General features: G+C 34.8%; 2 protein-coding genes across 9 annotated transcripts; both read right to left on the reverse strand.

Moving 5' to 3' along the window:
* Window positions 1-502: 502 nt before the first annotated feature.
* On the reverse strand, window positions 503-10,472 carry senp6b (SUMO specific peptidase 6b). Of its 6 annotated transcripts, XM_042742636.1 has the most exons (21): window positions 10,319-10,472; window positions 10,046-10,146; window positions 9,849-9,968; window positions 9,732-9,760; window positions 6,732-6,815; window positions 6,197-6,291; window positions 5,929-6,114; window positions 5,807-5,840; window positions 4,951-5,112; window positions 4,668-4,855; window positions 4,327-4,359; window positions 3,593-3,720; window positions 3,397-3,513; window positions 3,191-3,313; window positions 3,027-3,119; window positions 2,699-2,886; window positions 1,843-1,901; window positions 1,709-1,758; window positions 1,536-1,604; window positions 911-1,061; window positions 505-828 (listed from the first exon to the last, which is right to left on the reverse strand). In XM_042742636.1, the coding sequence occupies exons 1-21, from the start codon at window positions 10,319-10,321 to the stop codon at window positions 703-705; spliced, it is 2,139 nt and encodes a 712-aa protein (XP_042598570.1). In that variant the 5' UTR covers window positions 10,322-10,472; the 3' UTR covers window positions 505-702. The 6 variants fall into 6 exon arrangements, 5 of the variants coding, with proteins under 5 accessions (XP_042598567.1, XP_042598566.1, XP_042598569.1 ...); XM_042742632.1 differs by lacking the exon at window positions 10,319-10,472 and having other exon boundaries at window positions 504-828; window positions 10,046-10,309; XM_042742633.1 differs by lacking the exons at window positions 9,732-9,760; window positions 10,319-10,472 and having other exon boundaries at window positions 503-828; window positions 9,823-9,968; window positions 10,046-10,309.
* A 1,140-nt stretch (window positions 10,473-11,612) lies between these two features.
* Window positions 11,613-21,034, reverse strand: mapre3a (microtubule-associated protein, RP/EB family, member 3a). Of its 3 annotated transcripts, none has more exons than XM_019078290.2 (7): window positions 20,885-21,034; window positions 19,155-19,278; window positions 18,683-18,828; window positions 17,263-17,419; window positions 14,651-14,784; window positions 14,174-14,326; window positions 11,613-13,328 (listed from the first exon to the last, which is right to left on the reverse strand). In XM_019078290.2, exons 2-7 carry the CDS (start codon window positions 19,273-19,275, stop codon window positions 13,260-13,262), a joined length of 780 nt encoding a protein of 259 aa, XP_018933835.1. In that variant the 5' UTR covers window positions 19,276-19,278; window positions 20,885-21,034; the 3' UTR covers window positions 11,613-13,259. The 3 variants fall into 3 exon arrangements, with proteins under 3 accessions (XP_018933835.1, XP_018933833.1, XP_018933837.1); XM_019078288.2 differs by having other exon boundaries at window positions 17,221-17,419; XM_019078292.2 differs by lacking the exon at window positions 20,885-21,034 and adding an exon at window positions 18,946-18,988 and having other exon boundaries at window positions 17,221-17,419.
* Between the last annotated feature and the right edge of the window lie 501 nt (window positions 21,035-21,535).

Here is a 21,535-nt window from a genome sequence, read left to right on the forward strand (position 1 = left end):
AAGTAGAGACAGAAGCAAGTCTGGGAGAATAAATGAGTTTAGAATATGCATAAGCCATGTTCTTGGGGAAGGGATTTGTTTATTTATTTTATGTGTACTTAAATTTGGGCCTTCAACCACAGGAATGAAATCTTTATGTTCGGATTGTTTGAGGAAACAGCAAGGGCTCTTTGTCTTTTTGCTATGGCACAGATGTGACTTTCAGTCATAATACTACAGCTACATATAAGCCATATATAAACTAATTTCCTTGAAGAATTCACAGAACTGCTGTTTATTTGAGCATCTCAACCAGCACAGTAAAGCGATATTGGCTCACCAATGTTATGGGTTTGGGACGAGACTAACCATTTAGGGAAACCTGCTGGAAAACAGTTATTATTGCACTTCCATTTAGGAGTTTTCAATACAACTAATACAATTAAAAAAAAAAAAAAAAAAAAAAAAAAACTCATACTTGGATTCAGCATCTGGCCATTCAATTTTTATAGATTCGATATACAACTATTATTTTATTGAATTTTAAGAACAAATCATCCATTTCCAAAACAAACAACATATTAATTTTAATATTATTAATTTAAAGCAGCATCCATTTTTTGCTAATTTAATTTCCTTCCATTAAAAAATCCTCAAGGAAGGGTTGTAATAGTTTTTGTGGTAACAATAAATGATCTGTATGAAGCATATGAGCTGAAAAAATTAAACTTGTTTCTGTCTGTGAAGTCTGAGAATGAGCCGTTTGATTTGCCTCCTTTTCCTCTTCACTGTCCTCTGTGAAAACCAGCCGTTCAAGTCCATGTTGTGATGGAAAGTTTGGGGTGGGTCCTAAAACAACGATTAAAAACAGATCTTTTAAATACAGAAAAAACTATAAACTTTAGAATGAAACCGATGCTCATCAAAATACCTTGAGGAAGCTCTCCACGTACTGCAGAAGGAAGATGCCACAGTCTGTATAGTTATCCTGCTTCGGGACGATGGGACTCCATCCATCCATCACTCCATTTCCAAAACTCTGTTCAGAGCCCATTTTGACCTTCCATTCCTCTTGTAAGTACCTTGGATTTACAGAAAATAGGTGGCTAGAATGGTAATGTTGTCTTGCAGTCATTGATCATATTTTATTTATTTTTGGTGAAGTATTACACTGTTTGGTGTAATCACATTGTTTTTATATGCCACCGAGGTAAATATAACTAGCCAGCTAACATGCATGAGGTTTGCTCGGTTTGGGAGTAGATTTCCATTTGTGTGTCAGCAACGAGTCCTTGGAATTGATTTAAACAAATTATTCTTTCTAGCATACAATCGTCTCCACTGAGATTTGAATGTGGTCCAGTGAAGGACTCGGCTTTCTGAGCTGCCAAACTCCCCCTTGAGGAAGACAGCATTTTGTCTCTTAGGAAACAGTCATTAATTGGCGACATTTGCTGCCTAATGCAGGATACAGAAGCACAAGAGAAAATGTGTGCTTGCTATTAATGCACAGGTGCAAAAATAATCAAACGCTTGAAACAAAAGAAGATGATTACTCTTGGAGTATCTGCACCACTGATGCTCTTCCACTGCAGGGGAGGGAGTCCATGATGAGTATGCACGGCCTGCAAACACAGACAGTCCATCAAATGACTGGGTACAATGGAGCATTTCATCGACTTGTTACTGCCATCTAGTGACATGTAAAAGGAAAACATGGACAACTCACTGTTTAGAGACATTACTGTCACTGTTGAGGACAGATCTGTTCTTGACCGTCTGTAATACAGAAATTAAAAAAAGAAGAGGTTAGTTTACTCTACTGATTTGTTACTGAATTAGAAAGTGATGAGCTCACATCACCTGATCATCATCTTCAGCCTCATCATCTGAAAGGAAGCAGAAGCTCTGGTCTAATTTGTCTATGGGAGAAAAACATACGTAAGGCATACTTAACACAGAAAATTATTTATACTCATCCCCCACTCAAAAGAAAAAAAAAAAGGAAGAATGAAAGTGCTTTTTTTTTTTTGCATCAAACTGATCAAAACTGACAGTGAAGACATTTATAATGTTACAAAAGATTTCAAATAAGTGCTGTTATAACTTTTTTTTAAGGAATTCTTTAAAAAGTATCATGGTTCCCACTAAAGTATTAAGCAGCACAACTGTTTTGAACATTGACAATAAGAAATGTTTCTTCAGCATACTGAAAATCCAGCTTTGCCACCACAGAAATTACTTTTTAAAAATGTTTTCAAATAGAAAACAGTCATTCTTAACCGTTATAACATTTCACAATATTACTGCTTTTACTGCATTTTTTTAATCTAATAAAACATGTTAAAAAGTAAGCCTCAAATGCTCTCAAAACACTAACTTGTATTAAGTATTTGTGGCTATACTTTCAAAACATATAGTGGTTATTCTGGCCTTGACCCATAGACTTCCATCATCCCTAGTTTTTATGAACTAAGTCAAAATCAACAGTATTTGATTAACTTGAATGTGTTGTAATCCGTTACAAAAATCAGTGACCAAAAAGAACCGAATATGGATTGAACTTTATCAAAAAATAAAAATTAGAAAACTCTGTAGTGCTTTATCATGGAGCAGTTTGGATTTGCTTGTTCTCTCACTCAAAAAGAGCAGAAGCAAAATAATCTAACAGATTTTGTCCTTTATTTTGCTCTGGCACCACATCGGTTTTCTAAATTACCTATGGATTGACTCCATCTGGAGAGCTGCTTTGAGGATTCTGGAGAGTAGAAGAGAGACATGGGATTGGGTGGAGATTGATTGCAAAGATACTCCACTGAATACCTTCGCCCATCGAGGTGAAGATCCAAACCACTGGTCTGTGAAATCTTGCCAGGAAAACAGATGACAGCTAGGTACCAGTGAGACCTGAGGAGACATTGCACAGGAGGGGCTCTTATTAAGACATGCTCTTTATTTGACCTAACCAACACAACCTGAAAGTCTGCAAGAACGTTTTGAAATGATCACCAAATATGCAGGACGTGCAGCTTTGCTGAGAGACTCACATTTGATTAATCGGGACAAATATAAAGTCCTTCTCAAAAAGGTTGACGCCCCTGGTCCACGTTTTCACCCGACTGTGCCGGTGCTCTTGAATGCTGCAATGCAGTGCACTGTTAATCACCATTATGTTTATGTACTTTTGTGTAAGACCATATTCTACACATACGATAAATCTGTAGTTCCTGGAAGCCTTCTATGATCTTTCTGAGTGAGGTGCTTGAAGAAGAAAGAGCTGAACACATGGTACTTGGAGGCATCCTCCTTTTCCTGCTGCTCACAGACCAAATACCTGGCCAAAGAACAAGATGTATGTCATTACAGCACCAATGGACTGAAGTAGATAGCCACTTCTATAATCATAATAACTTTAACCTTAGATAGAAGTCTATTATCACATCGTTTAGGAATTCTCCTTCCTCAAGACAGTTGAGGTCGTCCTCTGTAATGGTTATTCCCCCTTTGGCTGGAGGGGGTGGGTACACAACCAGTCTGCAAAGAGATGGTGAGAAGAGCTCTTCTAGATAAAATCACAATAACTGACCAGCTCACTTTAGGTCAGCCAACTGACTTTTTGATATCCTGTTTGGGTGATGAAGGGAGCTCTATCAAATCATCCTCCTCACCGTCTGAGACACTGAGGGCTGCGATTTCCCATCGATGTGGATCAGGAGAGGCCAAAAATGGCACCAAGCCATGCTAAACATTGAGAGAAAGAGCTAAACAGCTAAAAAACATGTTAAAGGCAGATTTATTTTGCTCTATTAAATAATTTGTTCTCAAAGATTTAGATTTGATTGATTCTGTGGAAAAGGAAAGGTAAGAGAAAAAAGAAAGTAGAAATAAAAGGACAAGGAAAGGAAAAGAATAAGGATGCAAGAAGAAAAGGGTCATCATAAAAGTAAATTAAAAGGAAAAAGGAAAAGGAAAAGGAATAAAAAAAATAAAAGGGAAGGAAAAATGGAAAGGGGAAGTAAAGGAAAGAGAAAATGAAAAGAAAGTAAAGGGACAAAGGAAGGGGAAGCAGAAGGAAATTAAATAAAAAGGAAATGAAAAAGAAAAGAACAAAAAGTAAAAAGGGAAAAGGAAAGGAAAAAATGGAAATAAAAGAAAAGAGAAAATGGAAGTAAAAGGACATGAAAGTAAAAGGAGATTAAATATAAAAAGGAAAGGGAAATGAACTAAGAAACAAAAGAAATGGGAAGTCAAAAGAAAGCAAAAGAAATAAAAAGGAAGGGAAAAGGAAGAAAAAGGAAAAGAACAGAAAAAAGGAAAACGGGAAAGGAAAGGAATAGTTTGAAAAACCTGACTCATGACAGGAAGTTCATCCTCTTCAAGCTGAAGCACAGCAAACCGAACAGCAAATTAAAATGAACATAACAGGAAAAATGAAAAATACAAAGATGACTGAGGAGCACTTGTCATTTTTAAGTGCAAGTCTTAATACACAAAGTCACTTAGTTTTAAACAGAAAATTTTAATTAAATTACTAGTGCACCTTTAATCCCCATAATAAATAGTCAATTATGTTTATTTGATCTATGATTGGCTAATGCAAGGGCATTCGAAACAACAAGACTCATCTTCATTACATGTTTGGAACATCATAAAGGTGACAAACATAACAAGTGCATGCCTTGACCCACCTCCTGTTTTTGGGCACACTGATGTGCCTTCAGCCGTCTGTTACTGGCTTCTTCAAATGACAGCTTAGCTGGAAAGCAGCTAATATTATGACGCTTGCCCATCTCTGTGAATATTTCCTCAAGTATGATTTGCTCTGAGAGTGTGATCTCATTCTCAAAGATAAGGACAACATATTTCTCGTTTTCATCTAAGGACACGACAGAAACCATTTTACATGAGTTAACTCTCAAAGTCACACTTCATCACATATCGACTTCTGTAAAGTTTGTATTTGTGACTCACTCCTGCTCCGGCAGTCACACCACATTTCGGAATCATCTTCAGACATGTCAAGCTGGACCTGCAGATGGAGACACGTCTCAGGTGTGGTCTGTAGAAACAGGGCTGGCAGCTTCTGCTCGGTGCACCATTCACAACCCATCAAATCTGATGCTTCGATTCGTTCTGATAGTAAAAAGGAAGAGAAAATATTGTATTTTTTAACATTATGTTCATCGCGTGTTCAGAATGATTGCAGTTACTAAAATGGGTTTTTATGACTTTTAGCATATGTTGAAAACTTAAAGGAAAAGTTCACCCAAAAATGTGGATGAGTTTGTTTCTTCATCGGAAAAGATTTGAAGAAATTAGCATTACATCACTCGCTGACGTGCCGTCATAATGAGAATTAAAACAGCTGATAAAAACATCACAATAATCCATAAGTTATCATTAATTTGGCTCCAGTACATTAATAAATGTTAATTGAAAAGCTTTGCGTTTGTACCATCCATTAAGATATTTTTAACATCAAACCCTTGCTTTTGGCTAAAATACAAATCATCTATCCAGTCTTTTTAGGGTTAAAAATAAATAAATAAAAAACACAAGGAGAGAAATATGCACAGATCAAGCACTGATTACAAGTGAAAACAGTCTAAAACAGTTCTAAATATGCTGGTGGATTTTAATGCAAGAGGACAGCAGGGGATGGACTTTGCCCAGAAGTGATTTTTATCTCATCTACATAGTGGATTAGTTTTTCAAAAATTTTAGTTTTTGGGTGAACTATTCCTTTAAACCATCCAAATGGTAAATCTTGAGGAATCAGTTGTGAGTGTTTGAAAGCCTGCTGTTTGGAAACGTGCACATGCTTTACCTTGATTTGCAATCTCAATGTAATCCACTGTAAACTGTAAATGAAAAACAGACAGTATATCCGAGTATATCAGGTGTTGAATAATGCATTATGAATTCAGTAAACCTGTAATTAATATTTACGGTGCACTGGTTGGTCAGAGCATCAGATCTTCTGAAGTTCTTGGTCAACATTCCAACTTTAAAACATCTGATGTTGAGCGTAAGACTGTTTAGCCTCTGTGCAACATGTCTCTTTGGGCTTTTTGGCAATATGACCTTTTTGGCAATTGGATTTTTCACTCTGACACGACGCATGATGTTACCAAACTGTATTAGAAAAAAAAAGTGCATCTGTTTTAAACTGAATCCAATATTATGAGTACATTTTTATTTACTTTTTTATTTTTACCTCATCTCTCATTCGATATTTTCGCAGAAGCTGTTTTTTCGGAGATGTGTCTTCACAGTTCTTAAATGTGGTTTTCTTCTGACCCACAAATAAATCTGTTACAGACAATGAGAAAACAAATGGTTATTTTTATATATATATATATATATATATATATATATATATATATATAAATAAATAAACACACACATACATATTTTTAATTATTATGGCTCACACAGTATAGTATGATATAGTCAGAATAGGGAGCTCACACTCGAAAATAAAATGTGGTGCAGCTGTTGATATTTATGTGGCCATGATAGCTTGTAATGTAAATTAATTTGATTTTATAACAGCATAGCAGAATATTTACATAAAATGCATGTATATCATAATTGCCAATGTCTCCCAATAATGTCTTTACATTTGCTTGATGAGCTTTCTTAAAAAAGAAAAAAGAAAAAAAAAGAACAACCTGAAGGAGGATATATTTGTAATTACTAAAAGGCTTTTTACTTGCTAATGCTTTTTAAAATAACTTTATGCAAGTTACCTGTGTCAGCAAATGAAAAAAGATCTTCATATTGGGTGTCCAGCTCATTTCTGGTTTCCTTTTCCTCATTACTTGACAACATATCTGTGTGGATGTCAGATATGATACAGTTTGAATTACCAAAACAAACAGCTAGAGTAAATGTACCCACCAAGCACACTTCCATTTTTGAGCTCAGATTATAAAGAGAAAAAAAATTATGTATTATCCTACTTGATGTCTTAACCAATTGATGTGGTTGTTACTATATACCCCTTGTAATTTCAAGTCAATCAGATTATTGCACACTGAGATTGTCATTTTAATAAATATTACATTAAATTACAAATTTTTGCTTCAATTAAGCTCACTGTGCTCTCTTTAAGCACTTTCACACTGAACATCTATAGAAATACTTCTTAAACAGACTTTAAACATTAACTGATGCTCGTCAGTTTAAGTTAATCTTCATAAAATCCTTAACTTATTCTCACAGCTTTAAGATAACAAAATCTAGGTGTAACTATAGTTTATGCCCAAAGATGAAAGAGGCATGCCATTTGTACAAAAATGGAGCCATCAGAAACCTGTGGTATCTGTCCAGGAAAAAAGCAACTAAAGGCTAGAATAAACTACATGACTTTTAAAATTACACTTGCCGACTTTGTAAATAGTCACAAAGGAAAACTGGGCACCATACACTAAACGACTGAGGGTCACACACTAGCGGACTTTAAATTAATTCTGATCAAAACAAACTCAAGCAGAAATGTGTTCATTGTTGCTAGGAGACACGGGACAAATGAAATGTGTGTTCTCAAATCGTCTGAAAATATCAAACCTTTTCTGAAGCGAAAAAATGAGTCTTTGAGCCTCATACACTACGTGACCATCTCTGACCATTGCCAACTGGCATCAACTTCTACCAACTGTAAGTCAGTGGAAAATCTGGGCAAAAATCATGTAGTGTATTCCAGCCTTAAGAGACTATAGATAAGCTGACATCCATTTAGTAAGAGGCTTCATAATGAGGCTAGTTTCTGTGTTCATCCCCATGAATGAAATGTTTTATTGGATTGTTTTGTTATTAGATTTTTTAATATGTTACTTAGCTGAACGTGGACAAGTCTAGATGTTGCAATGTGCTTAAATGAGACTTCACTATGAATATACAGGTACATCTCAAAAATTAGAATATCATGGAAAAGTTCTTTATTTGTTGTAATTTAATTCAAAAAAAGCACCTCTCTTATATTCTAGATTCATTGCACGCAAACTAAAATATTTCAAGAGTTTTTTGTTTTAATTCTGATGGTTCCGACTTGCAGCTTAGGAAAATTACAAATTCAGTATCTCAGAAAATTAGAATATTCCATTTTGAGCTTGATTAGTTTGATTAATTTTGAGTACTGGGTACCTCCTGGGCTAGTTTAGAACATGCAACCATAATTATGGGGAAGATTACCGACTTTACAGTTGTCCACAAAACGATCATCAACAGCCTCCACAAGGAGGGTAAGCCACAGAAGGTCATTGCTGAAAGGGCTGGATGTTCACAGAGTGCTGTATCGAAATATATTCATAGAAAGTTGACAAAGGTGGTAGGAAAAGGTGTACAAGCAACAGGGATGACCACAGCCTTGAGAAAATTGTCAGGAAAAGCCGATTCAAGAACTTGGGAGAGCTTCACAAGGAGTGGACTGAAGCCAGAGTCAGCGCATCAAGAGTCACCACGCTCAGACGTCTTCAGGAAAAGAGCTACAGCTGTCACATTCCTAGAACCAAGCCACTCCTGAACCAGAAAAAAAACGTCAGAAGTGTCTCACCTGGGGTAAGGAGAAAAAGAGCTGGACTGTTGCTCAGTGGTCCACAGTCCTCTTTTCAGATGAAAGTAAATTTTGCATTTCATTTGGAAATCAAGGTCTGGAGGAAGACTGGAGAGGCACAGAATCCAAGCTGCTCGAAGTCCATTGTGAAGTTTCTGAAGTCAGTGATGATTTGGGGTGCCGTGACGTCTGCTGGTGTTGGTTCATTGTGTTTTATCAAGTCCAAAGTCAATGCAGCCATCTATCAGGAGATTTAGGAGCTCTTTATGCTTACTTCTGCTGACAAGCTTTATAGAGATGCTGCTTTCATTTTGCAGCAGGACTTTAGCACCTACCCACAGTGTCAAAACTACTTCCAAGTAGTTTGCTGACCATGATATGACTGTGCTTGATTGGTCAGCCAACTCACCTGACCTGAACCTCACAGAGAATCTATGGGGTATTGTGAAGAGGAAGATAAGTAACATCTGACAAACAATACAGAGGAGCCGAAGGCCGCTATCAAAGCAACCTGGGCTTCAATAACACCTCAGCAGTGCCACAGGCTGATCACCTTTATGCCACGCCGCATTGAAGCAGTAATTCATGCAAAAGGAGCCCCAACCAAATATTGAGTGCATAATTAAACCTACTTTGGAGATCTTGAAAATTTCTGTTTTGTAAATCTTTTTTTGATTGATCTTTGAGAAAATATTAAAAAATTTTGAGATACTGAATTTTAAATTTTCATAAGATGTAAGTCTTAACCATAAGAATTAAAACAAAAAACTCTTGAAATATTTCAGTTTGTGTGCAATGAATCTAGAATATAAGAAAGTTATAAGTTGCTTTTTTTAAATTAATTTTTAATTAAATTATGAAAAATAAAGAACTTTTCCATGATATTCTAATTTTTTGAGATGTGCCTGTATAACTGATCAAACTGAATGCCTTGTTGCTTGATTTTAGTGTTTTTATGTGTGTGTGTTTGGTTGACATTTTGCATTAAATGACGTATATCTTAATTGAAATGCTTTTGTCATTTAAAACAAAATTAAATATTTTTTGTATGAGAGATTAATATTTCATTTTAACATTACTTCTTGTCCTGAAACTGATATCTTGTGCACTAAAAATGTCTCAATGTAGATTTTGGTGAGCTTAATTGCAATTATAAACAATGACTTGCCTATTAGAATACATAAGACGGCCTTACCTACAGAAGGATTGTTGGTAAGATGTTTCCTAAATAGACAAAGAGTCAATAGTTACTTTATCTCCATTAGCCAAACAATGCATTTCATTACCTTGACCATTTTTAGTGATGTCAAACCTTGCGTCACTCCTCCAGGTGGACTGCAGAGCGTAGCTGAAGCGTTTGAATGGCTGTTCAAAACATCGCGTGTAAGGTTCATCTTTACTCTCAGTTTTGACCTCCGGGTCAGATTGGTCACTGAAAATAACCACATATGGAATTATTTTAAGAATTTGTCATGTTTGTTATTTTAAACTCGTTCCGAAAACACGCACGTCAGTATCGTTCTTGTTCCGAGCAGCTGGAGTCCGGCGGCGTTTCTCTTCAGCGGTTTGATTTTCGAAATGTTTTTTCGATCTTGGCCGAATGAACGAACCTTGTCCAAAACAGAAATGGCACAATTCACAATGGCTAGAGTAAATATGTAGCTAACTTTCATAAAACAACGTAACATTTTCGTTTTTGGCTCTGTGGCTTCAATCATTCGCCAGACAACGCCAACTGGCAAACAGTAACTAATAAGTTTTAGTTAGTTTTCTACCACTCACCATTTTAGAGTTAGCCTTCTGACCGACAACTAAAAAAACATCTCAAGATTTACGTAACGTAAACGTATCCATCAGCGGCTCTAATAGTTGACAGGTGCTTTGTAGCGGAGGGAATTTTGATTCAGTGAATCGGAGCTTTACGGCAAGGTTATGAGAGATTCATTGAATCATTTACTTGATTCATTTTGAATCTTTTTTTTTTCGGCGAAAATAAGCATCCTTTATTTTCTTTATACAAATATGTTAAGGGACTACAGTTTAACCATTAAACGTTTTTAGAAAATAAACAAAATCAGAAGATAGTAATAATAAGACGAATAAAGAAAAACATTCTTTTTTTCTACAAATAGGCCTATTAAATTAACACATTTCATAGCTTTTTCTTTTCAAACTTAATTTTGTTTATAGAAACCAAAAACAGTCGTCTTTTTCCTCAGTATTTACATTTATACTAAATTTAGCCCACACTGGAAGGCTACTATTCAGTGAAGCCATGAAGCTCACGAGAATCATTTCTAAACTTTAATGATTCGTTTAAAACCTGGAAGCTCGAAACACGGATTCGTACGGTGGCCGAGAAGTGCAAAACAGATTACAATTATAAAAACAAAATAACAAATTACAAACGCAAATGCAAATCTAAAAAACAAAATAACAATTCAGAAAACAAAATAACAATTCAGAAAACATTATAACAAGTCAGAAAACACAACAACAAATCAGACAAACCGGAAGAGGTAGGTATAGTTTGAGAAAGCACCATTGGTTTGGGATTACTCACTGCGGATAGGACGAGACATCTGTCAATCATTGTATACAGAAAGAGCCAGCTAAAGAACAGCAGAGTCCTGGTAGAAAGTTCGGAGATGGTCTTAAAGTATGTATGTATGTAAGTATTGTATAAATTGCATTTATATGGAATAAAACATACGCAGTGTCTATTTACACGTTTTGTAAAAAAAAAAAAAAAACATGTTATACATCCCCAAACAGCTGTCAATATCAAACAAAAATATTTAATTTAAACTTTTTAATCACTGATTGTAAATCTGAAAAAGTGTGTATCTGTATAGCAAAACATGGGATTTCCAAATCCCTAACTTTTTATAAAGTTTTTGAACAGCTGGCCCCAGGTCATAAAAGTAAAAAATAAATAAATAAATAAAAACTAAATTTTTTCATTAAGATTGATTACAATGACACATTATTTGAATTAAATTCTGAACATTTTTGTATGCCATAACATTTTACTAACCCTTTAATATGCAGTTTTATGAAATGCATGGACAAAATCTATTTTCACAAATGTTTATTTACTCAAATCAATTTATGCAAACACAATTATGGCCATACTGAGACAATACAAGATGACTCAGGTTCTCAACACAGAGAGAAGTCGATTCAAACCAATGACATCTAACATCTCTGTTTAATTTGATCAGGGCCTTATACAAATCGGATATGATTTACAATTAAGAATGCACATTCAATAGCTGAGCGAAATAAATACAAATCAAAACACATAAATGCAGCAACACTAGCAGCAAACGTCAGTTAAATTCGACATGACATCATCTGATCAGTAGTATCACATTTGGTTGCCACCAAAATAAAATGTACACAGTATCAATGAGTACTGTCCCACATGCTCAATAGTGTCGTGAACACTAGTTGAATATAACGGTAATACCACTTTCCATCCATTTGGTGAGTTTCTATTTTGAGGTGTAAGAATAATGTCACAATCAAGCACAACAGAAAAATATAATTTTCAAACAATCACTCATAAATTGTCAATGTATAACATTCACATGCTCCCTGGGTATACGCAAAACAACCTGTGCCATAAGTTACTGTTGTCTCACACATTTTAAAGCCTCGCTGACATATTTTCATGTCATTTTTATTTTTTTTTTTTTTTTATTTACCCTGTCACTGGCTCATCCACATTCAAAAGTATAAAAGTCCTCTCTATAGCTGAGCATTTATTTCCATCAGTGTCTTTGCAGATATAAAAGATTCATAAGATATTACTGGCATTCTTCCTGATAGTGTCTGCTGTTTTTAGTCATTTAATGGGATAGTTCATCTAAAAATGAAATTCTGTCATTATTTACTCACCTTCATGCCGTTCCATTATTCACTTAAAATCGTAACATCTTCTCTTGCTCTTGTTGGTGTTTTCTTGAAGTTTGTAAGAAGCTCTAAGACTTGGAATATAGCGTATGAATCGTATGGACCACTTTTATGCTTCATTTGTGTCCTTTTTCAAGCTTGAAAGCTTCAGTCCCTATTTTCTGCAGTCATATGGAAATGAGCAACCTTCTTCGTTTGTTCCATGAAGGAAAGTCATACAGGTTTGGCACAATGCGTGGGTGAGAAATTGATAACAGAATAGACATTTCTGCGTGAACTATCCCTTTAAAAGTGTACAGTCAGTGAGAGAGGCAGACTGAAGCTGGAGACACAGATGGATGGCGTGAAACTGATCATTTCATACTGAATGGAGCCGAGACGGACCTCAAAGAAAATGTGTATGAAAATCTCACAATGAATAACTGCATTCCAAGCTACATTTTTCTTCATTTTCTTTTTCTTCAAAAACATCTTTCCCATCACAATATTTACATTTTTCAGTCCGTTGTGCTACCCACGATCTATGATGCCTTCTCTTTTGTTCGTTCTCTATGTCATGCTGTGACGGCTAGGATGTGTTGTTGTTGGTGCTATTGTCTGGATGGGGGTGAGGACGGCGAGTGTTTGTTGATACCTATGTAGTGTATAAACCAGTGTCGGAGGACAAAGAGATAGAGTATATATGGTGAGCCCATACATTTGTAGGAAACTGAGAGGATATTAACGTGCGATTAGAGGGGAGTCATTCAAAGTGGTGGGGAGAGGAAATGGTGAAGGGTCACGACGATGTGGAAGAGGAGGATGCTCAGTATTCGTCCTGGTCCAAGTGGGCCTGCTCATCTATTTCATCATCTTCTGGTGGTGCAAAGCCATCCTGTATGAAAAATTAGCATTTTTAGGATGATCATGGAATTTAAATACTGCATTCAACACTGCACTGTATAAAATTAAGTAACATTTTGTATATTCGAATGATCATAATGCACTTTTGTATTTGTCCATTATGGTTCCTGAAGAGCATGCAGGGCCGTACACACCATATATTATTATCCAATTTATGAGCCGTAAAAAATCTTAAAATGCACACATGTAAGTCAGGAAAATCAAAATTTTTTGATTTTGGGACCTCTGTAGGCCTGAGCTTGGCATTTTTCATATATACATATAGAGTTATCAGTAGATTTTGCTGCAATACAGACAGCTTAGAACTTGAATGGTGCTCAAAATTTGACTTCCAAGATGGCGATGACTAATGAGCATAATAGAAAATTACGTTTATAATGTAATAATTGACAGCTGTTTTTTTTTTTTACCATAACTGGCATTAGAACTCTTAGAAGATGTACTCTTGTTGAGTCATGGCGCCATCTGGCACACACTGAGATCTAAAATGGGAAATTTTAACTCCAGTATTTCCATCTTCGGTCAAATGTGGAAAATTTCACAGACAAAAAAAGAATCAATTATCTATTGTCATTAGTGTTGCGACATATGAAGACAACTCACACAGAAATCACTTTAAAAGCAAGTAAATTTCTATTGGTTAACGTGGCAAATCTGCATGACCCACTTAGATTTCGTATGCAAAAATTCACAGAACAATGGTCACTTGAACACGGCCAACAGTGGATACAAATTGATATTGCAATTATGAATCAACCTGACAGTTATATCAGTCAAATAATTATCAAAAAAGATATAAAAAGTAATTCCCAGTACCTCTGTAGCATACAGAATATCAATTATCCTATTGATAATGGGGTTATTTTCAGTCTCATTTTCTTGACAGATCAGTTCAATGTCTCGAAGTTTGCTGAAATAGAAATCTCTCTCCTTCTCCAGACCATCTACGGTTAACTTCAGCTCCATCAACCAAAAAAACAAAGCAAAAGACAAAGAAAACAGTGTAAGATACTATTTATCAGAACACGACCATTCCTTACTGGGAAAAAGTCAATATGCTTATTATGATAAGACAATCTATATCCTGACATAGAAGAATATCAAATAAAATGCAATTATCTGAATAGGTGGGATAGAAGATAAGGAATGATCTGAGGAAAATGGGAGAAAAGAAAGATAAAAATGAAAAATGCTAAATCTGTCCAACCCTTTCTTTATATTCAATTTCTACAATCTCCAATCGAAAGTATTCCAAGGTAGAGTAAGTCTTCCTTACCCTCCCGGGGACTCTACCTGTTGATTAAGCTCCATGATTTCAGCATCACTTCCCCCATTTCGGGCATGTGTGGGGTTCTTTCTTATGGTGGTGGTCACCCTCTGTGGTGTGGGCATGTTTTTAGGTACTGTTGGCGATGTTCTCTGAGGCCCTGAAATTGGAGATGTTTTGCATTTAGTTACAATAAATGGGATCTGTTCAATAAATGTACAAACTAATCCATGCAATTTTAGGTTTTTGTCTTCTTTAAACACATTAAGCTCTGTTCCATACCATAGTGGGCCAAAAAGGACCCTCATAAGTGACCAATCTGAAACGTCCCACAAACAGAACTCTGAATAAGACCTCAAATAACAGTGAATTCTGAATTCTGTCTGCGAACAGTTATTTAAATTTTTATTTTATTTTTTTCTAGGAAGCTTATTAAATTGTATTTTGAAATTGCCTTCACATATACAGAATATAAACATACAATACCTAGTTTTGGCCAGAATTGCATAAGATAATTTTGCTGCCCAATCTTTTGACAGCCCTCAAGAGTGAGCCTATGATGCCTTTAAAAAATAGTTCACCCAAAAATGAAAACTTGTTGAAAATCTGTTCTCCCTCATGCAATACATAATGTAGAAGAGTTTGATTCTTTGTTGGAACAGATTTGGAAAAATTTAATAATGCTTCCTTCTTCCCCTGTTGTCCTCTCACATTAAAATCCACTGACATACAGTATTTGTATAAAACTGTTTTGGAATGTTTTTGCTTGTAAACTAAGCTTGTGCATATTTCTCTTCTGATTCATTGGAGAAAGCAATATTATGGATAGAGGACCTAGCTGAAAGAAATGGGTTGAACTTAAAAACATCTTTATTATAAATTTGTTTACTACAAACATTTCACAAGATATTAATTTTTGGAATAAAGTTGTGCTTTGATGCACAACTTGATATCTGCTGTTTGGATCCTCATTCTGACGGTACCCATTCACTGTAGAGGACCCATTGGTGAGCAAGTGATGGAATACTACATTTCTAAATTTAAAGTAATGCTAAAATTCTGTTGAAGAAACAAACTTATCTTACAAGGCCTAAGGAAAAGCATGTTTTCAGCAAACTTTCACGTTTGGGTGAACTATTCCTTTAAATGCAGTCTAAGGTGGCAGCTCACTAGGTTTTTAAACAGAGCTAATGATTCACTAAAATGAGCTTCAGAAGAGGTTCAGTAAGATCAGCCTTTAACAAGCTACAGCATGGGCTGCTTGTTACCCCATTACTTTGGTTAAGCCTGTGTTTGTGTGTGTGTGTGTGTGTGTGTGTGTGTGTGTGTGTGTGTGTGTGTGTGTGTGTGTGTGTGTGTGTGTGTGTGATCAAACAATAAATGTTCCAAAAGCCTATCATCCACTTTATATCTGGCAGGTTTAACCAAAGTCAGGGAAGTGTGACTACAAACTAAATGGAGGTCACATTCCCAATCCACCCCAACAATCACAAAAGCAGTCAATTGTCAGCAAATTTGGACACCACTTTTGTACCTCTCTGGGGTCTCTGTTTCCAGTACTTGACTGTTAACCCTCTATTGCGCAACTTTGCCTCGGGGTAACCCTTCTCTATCACTTTTCATGCACAAAAGATGTCAATAAAGGGTTGTTAATGAAGGGACGACTTAAAAAAAAAAAGTAGTTTTTTGGTATCACTACATTATGCTCAATATTATGCTCTGCCACAAAAAGCCTTTTTTCACCTATAAAAAATATGATTTACATTTATTATTGAATAAAACTCATTTGAAAAGAGTTCATAGATAACTTGTACACTACTGATCAAAAGTTCCCACCCAAGGCTTTAAAATAACTGTTTTCAATTTTCATATATTTTAAAATGTAAATTATTCCTGTTGTGGCTACTGTCTTTTTTGCTTTATTAAAAGTAATTTTTTTAAATAACTTTTTTTTTTTAATTTACATTACAATGTTTAAATACAGAAATTTAAATACAGTGAAAACTTAGAAGCCAGTTCTAATAGTTCCTGTAATATAAGTTTGCTTTATTTTTTCTACTTTTTGTTTTATTTTTATGAACTTATTTCTTTCTGTCACCACATACAGTAGCGCTGCCATCGATTTCATTTTGTTTTGTTTTTGATTTTAGCATGAGCTCCATTTTTATGCAAGCAAACTGACTGTTGAAAATTACTTTTATAAGGCATGCAATAGAGGGTTAAAATAAAAGGCATGTTTTTTTGTAACTTACTTCAGGTAACGATAACTTTAAAATGACCAATAAAGAATTTGGAGAACTGCGGGATGAATAGGACTGACCGAAGTGACACTAAGCAAGCAAAATGACCCTTCAGGACAGCACATGAGAGAACACTGCAGAACTGATTTTGGAAAACTGTTTGTTAGTACTGCACTAACAGAGCAACACAGAGCTGTTTTAATGCTGAATTCATTGTTTTCTCATTAATGAAAGCTTGGGCATGGAGTAAATCATTCTGAGGCCCGTGCACAACCTGCTGCTTTGCAGAGCACACTGTCAATCAGTAGAAGCTCAGCAACCAATGCAGCAAAGGGGCGGCAGAATCTCGAGGTTACCTGAGGGACCAGTTCTCTTGGGTTTGTGGGAAAAGTGTTCACCTGGATTTGGTGGAGGCGCCACATCTTGGCCCTGTCTAGCTTGAATGGGATCATACTCTTTCCCGTCATAATTGGCATCAAAGAATTTTTTAAACCACTGGACAAATTCAAAGTTGTCCTGGAATTTTCCTTTCACTAATTTTTCCACAGGAATTATCTGGATAACAAAAGAAAAATCAAATCATTAGATCAATATAACACTAAGTTGTAATCTAGAGGTGTAATTTTTATGCTAAAATCATTTCTCATATCCTAGGAAATTTACAGAATACAAACGCATATATGACAAAGAACATTAGACACCTTGTCTCAAGTAATATTTTCAGATAACCTGACAAACCAGCACCATGACTGATTATTTGATAAACAAAAATACTGTATAATGCATACTACAACCATATATAAGCCAAACTTTAATAACTAATTTACATTCATAACTATTTAACCAATGATCTGTTAAGCAATACCTAGGCCTGATGTTTTTATATTGATAAAAGTTCCTTCTAATTTTTTATTAGAGATGTCTGTTATATTGAATACTAATTAGCTTCATACTGCGGTAAATGGATGGTTCATAAAAAATTAATGTTGAAAAAACACTGTTAAAACCTAATTATTAATGACATATTATACATTAACTTTCATTCCTACTGGTTGCTTTTTTTGTTCAAAGCATAAGTTATATTTTAAAATTACAAGCAAAAATGCAGTAAGTTTTTTCTTCGACCTTACTGATTGCACTGTATATGTGACAGTTTTGCTTTGTTGTGTTTTGGTTCAGTCCCCTTAGTTGACCTAGTTTCTCTTTCTGTTTGATTATCATTATCTTTTTTCTGTGTCCTCATTAGTTCCTTCTTATTTATACTCCCTGTTTAGTTCAGATGCTTGTCTGCTGTATTCCGTGTTATGGTTGTGTTACTTGCCTGTTTATGTTTGGATCAAACTGTTGATATTATTAAGTCTTATTTTGAAACTTTTACGTTCTTCATTGTCATTGTCTCTACAACATTGTGTGACAGTATCATTTTATTTCTGTATTGTTATGCATTCAGTATTCAGTATTGTTCTTTTCTTGGTAGTACCTTTTAAATAAATTATTTCTTGTTTCTTTTTTTTTCTTTTTTTTTTTTACTTTTCATTGAATTTGTGATTAGTAATCACATTTCTGTAAAGCATTTTGAATTACCATTGTGTATGAAACATGCTACAGTATATTAATAAACATGCCTTCAATCAATCAACTGTCATTGTAGATGATACTTTTTAACAAATGAGCTGAAAGCTTTCGTTTACACTTTCTTAATGATTAAAGAGTAAAAGGTGAAAATTTAAAGTAAACAAAAAAATACAAGTTAAAGACAAATTTAAAATAAAACCGTGAGATGGACAAAGAAGCAAATACACCAAAGGACCAACTAACTTTATCAACGTTCATCCTCTTGAAAGCTGCTTGGAGTACTTTGAAGTTATGTATAAACTCATGTTCCAGCTTTGCTTGAAATTTCACTTTCTTTAAAAGAATACACCCTGGGAACAACATGTCCATGAACTGACAATAAGCCGCCCCTGAGGACAAAGAGCAAAAGAGAACACGGGTCAATAAAGCTCATTCATTGCATGATGGGGAACAATAAAGAAAAACGTCTTTGATCAACGTGCATGCATGTGATTGGTTAACCTTACTAGTGTTGAGTGCAAAGTAAATGCTTCAATTTGACTGATTACACTGCAAAAGATACAAACACTTAGCATATATGAACATTGGCAAAGTAAAAGCCTTTTTATTGTGAAATTAACAGTAGTGTTATATAATCTATAGTGGAGCAGAAATAAGACTATGCTAGTGCCATTCATGACAGAAACACTTTGAGAAATAAGGCAGTATGACCCACCTGAACATAATTGTTCTATTTTGGTGTAGGTGAGCTGAAGGGAGTCGTTCACCCATGCCAACATGTCATGTCGGCTCAGGTTCTCAATTGTTACTGATGTGGAGTATACATTCACTGCCATCTCCTACAAAGAGCAAAGAAGAACAAAGTCACAGTGTACATAATGCACTTCATTGTAATACTCTGAAATCTTACGCCATCTGTGAGTTCATATATATATATATATATATATATATATATATATATATATATATATATATATATATATATATATATATATTATTTATAATTTCATGTTGACAACAGGATAGCAGGTATAGATGGTATCGAATGCATTCTTTGAATATGTCACTGTGTCTGGACTTAATGTGTTTCTGTTTGGTTAATCAGAAGTGTTATTCAGTTCTGTTCTTCAGTTATCACTGCATCACTCAGTAAAATTGAAATCACACTCTAAATTTCAGTCCTTCAAAGATAATCCGTCCAGATTAAAGTGTTTCTGAGACGTTGTTAACCATGCACATCTGGTGCACCCAGCAGACCCCGTGATGGAAATCACATCTGTAAAACACACACACATCTTCTGCAGAGACACAATATATGTGTATCTTACTCCATGAAGTCTGTAAGATTCTTGAGGTCTGGGACAAAAACAAAAAACAAAAAAAAAAAAACTACAAAAAATGGTTTCAGCTTTTACAAGCTATTAGTACATTATTTAAAAAGTAAATTTTTTTAGAATAACATTTTTGTTTGTGTATTTTAGAAATACAAATTTGTGTATGACATCATGGTTTATAATATCATATGGTATTTAATGGAGTGATACATAAAATATCATATGATATTAATATGATATTAGCTGATTATAAATGTTTTCAGAAATATCTTAATGTGCTGACTTTGGGGTAAAACTTTGAAAACGTATTTATAAAGGATGCATTTTTATTAACCCCTTCTTATAATAATAATAATAATAATGTTTCTTTTAAATATAGGCTACTGTACATTTATGTTACATACAGTACTTTAATCTTAAATTTCGATTTAAATAATCGATTATATTATAAAAATTATAAAACCACCTGTTCTCTGACTATAACTTAATATTATATGATTGAAGATGAATAAACTTAAGACTTAAAGATTATTGGCACTCTACAAATGGTATTTTTCATAATAATATAAAAATATATAGGTTTATTGTATCATGCTGGGTGTGAAGAACCGAAGCAGAGATTGACAGGTCACCTGCTTGTTTTACCATCAGTTGGATAACTTATGCGCGTTTTACTATGTCATGTCAATAATATTCGTTATTACAAACATATGCCTTAGTTTCATGTCTGTTTATCGTTTTCTGCAAACGACGTCTTAAACTATATTACAGTATCTTACATGATGGGAGTCACACAGGCCCTTTAACGCGCTCTGTTTACCACTGATATGGTCTTTACGCCATAATGTGCACATACATTTTGCGTTTTGCTCTATAAACCAGCACACTGGAGTCTGCAGTGATATGTAATGCACGTGAGTCCGCTGAACAAACGGCCCATTATTGTGACAGTTCTGCAGGCCCCGCCGCCGTAACTTACACGAGCAACACCAGACACGCTCGAGCCATAAACACATATAATACAGGCCACAGCGCCTATTCACTATTCACTATTCAAATACATTATTAAGAATACCAAAGAATTATAATATTTTAGCAATACTCTACTCACTGTATTTGGACTGCGTCCTTTCCAATGTTGATATTACACTGGCAGAGTGCACTCGCTGCTCTCAGCTGTACTGTGGGTTGCCAGATATGCGCTGCTGCCTAGTTACGGTCAATAGCGCCACGCGCTCCTGCAACAAACTGGCCTTCTCTGCGCATGCGCACGGCCCCTCAGTATAGACGCATTTCTTTGTGAAGACCTGCATAACAGCAGTTTTCAGTTTGTATCCCGTGTGTTTCTGTTTTTAAATAATAAACGGAAAACACTGTAGCTGTACTAATATTATTTCTGTATTTGTCCAAAAAATACGCTGCTATGATAACGACACCAGGATTGACAAATCCGACACATAATAGGTAGGAGAAAAGCTCAAAATAAACACATTTCTAGGCAAATCTAAGCTTTAAACATTTTAGAAATAAAGTCACAATAAAAAACACATTAACATATTAACCTATAAATACAATTTTTATTTTCTTTAAAATTATTCAAAGAAACAAGTTTAAAGTGATTGATATATATATATATATATATATATATATATATATATATATATATATATATATATATATATATATAGAGTAAAAAATTGTAAATAAAGAAATATATTAAAATGATTGAAATTACTTACTTATTACTAATGAATTGCAGTTA

Source organism: Cyprinus carpio, chromosome B17 (genome assembly GCF_018340385.1).
Source record: "Cyprinus carpio isolate SPL01 chromosome B17, ASM1834038v1, whole genome shotgun sequence".
Taxonomy (NCBI): Eukaryota; Metazoa; Chordata; class Actinopteri; order Cypriniformes; family Cyprinidae; genus Cyprinus; species Cyprinus carpio.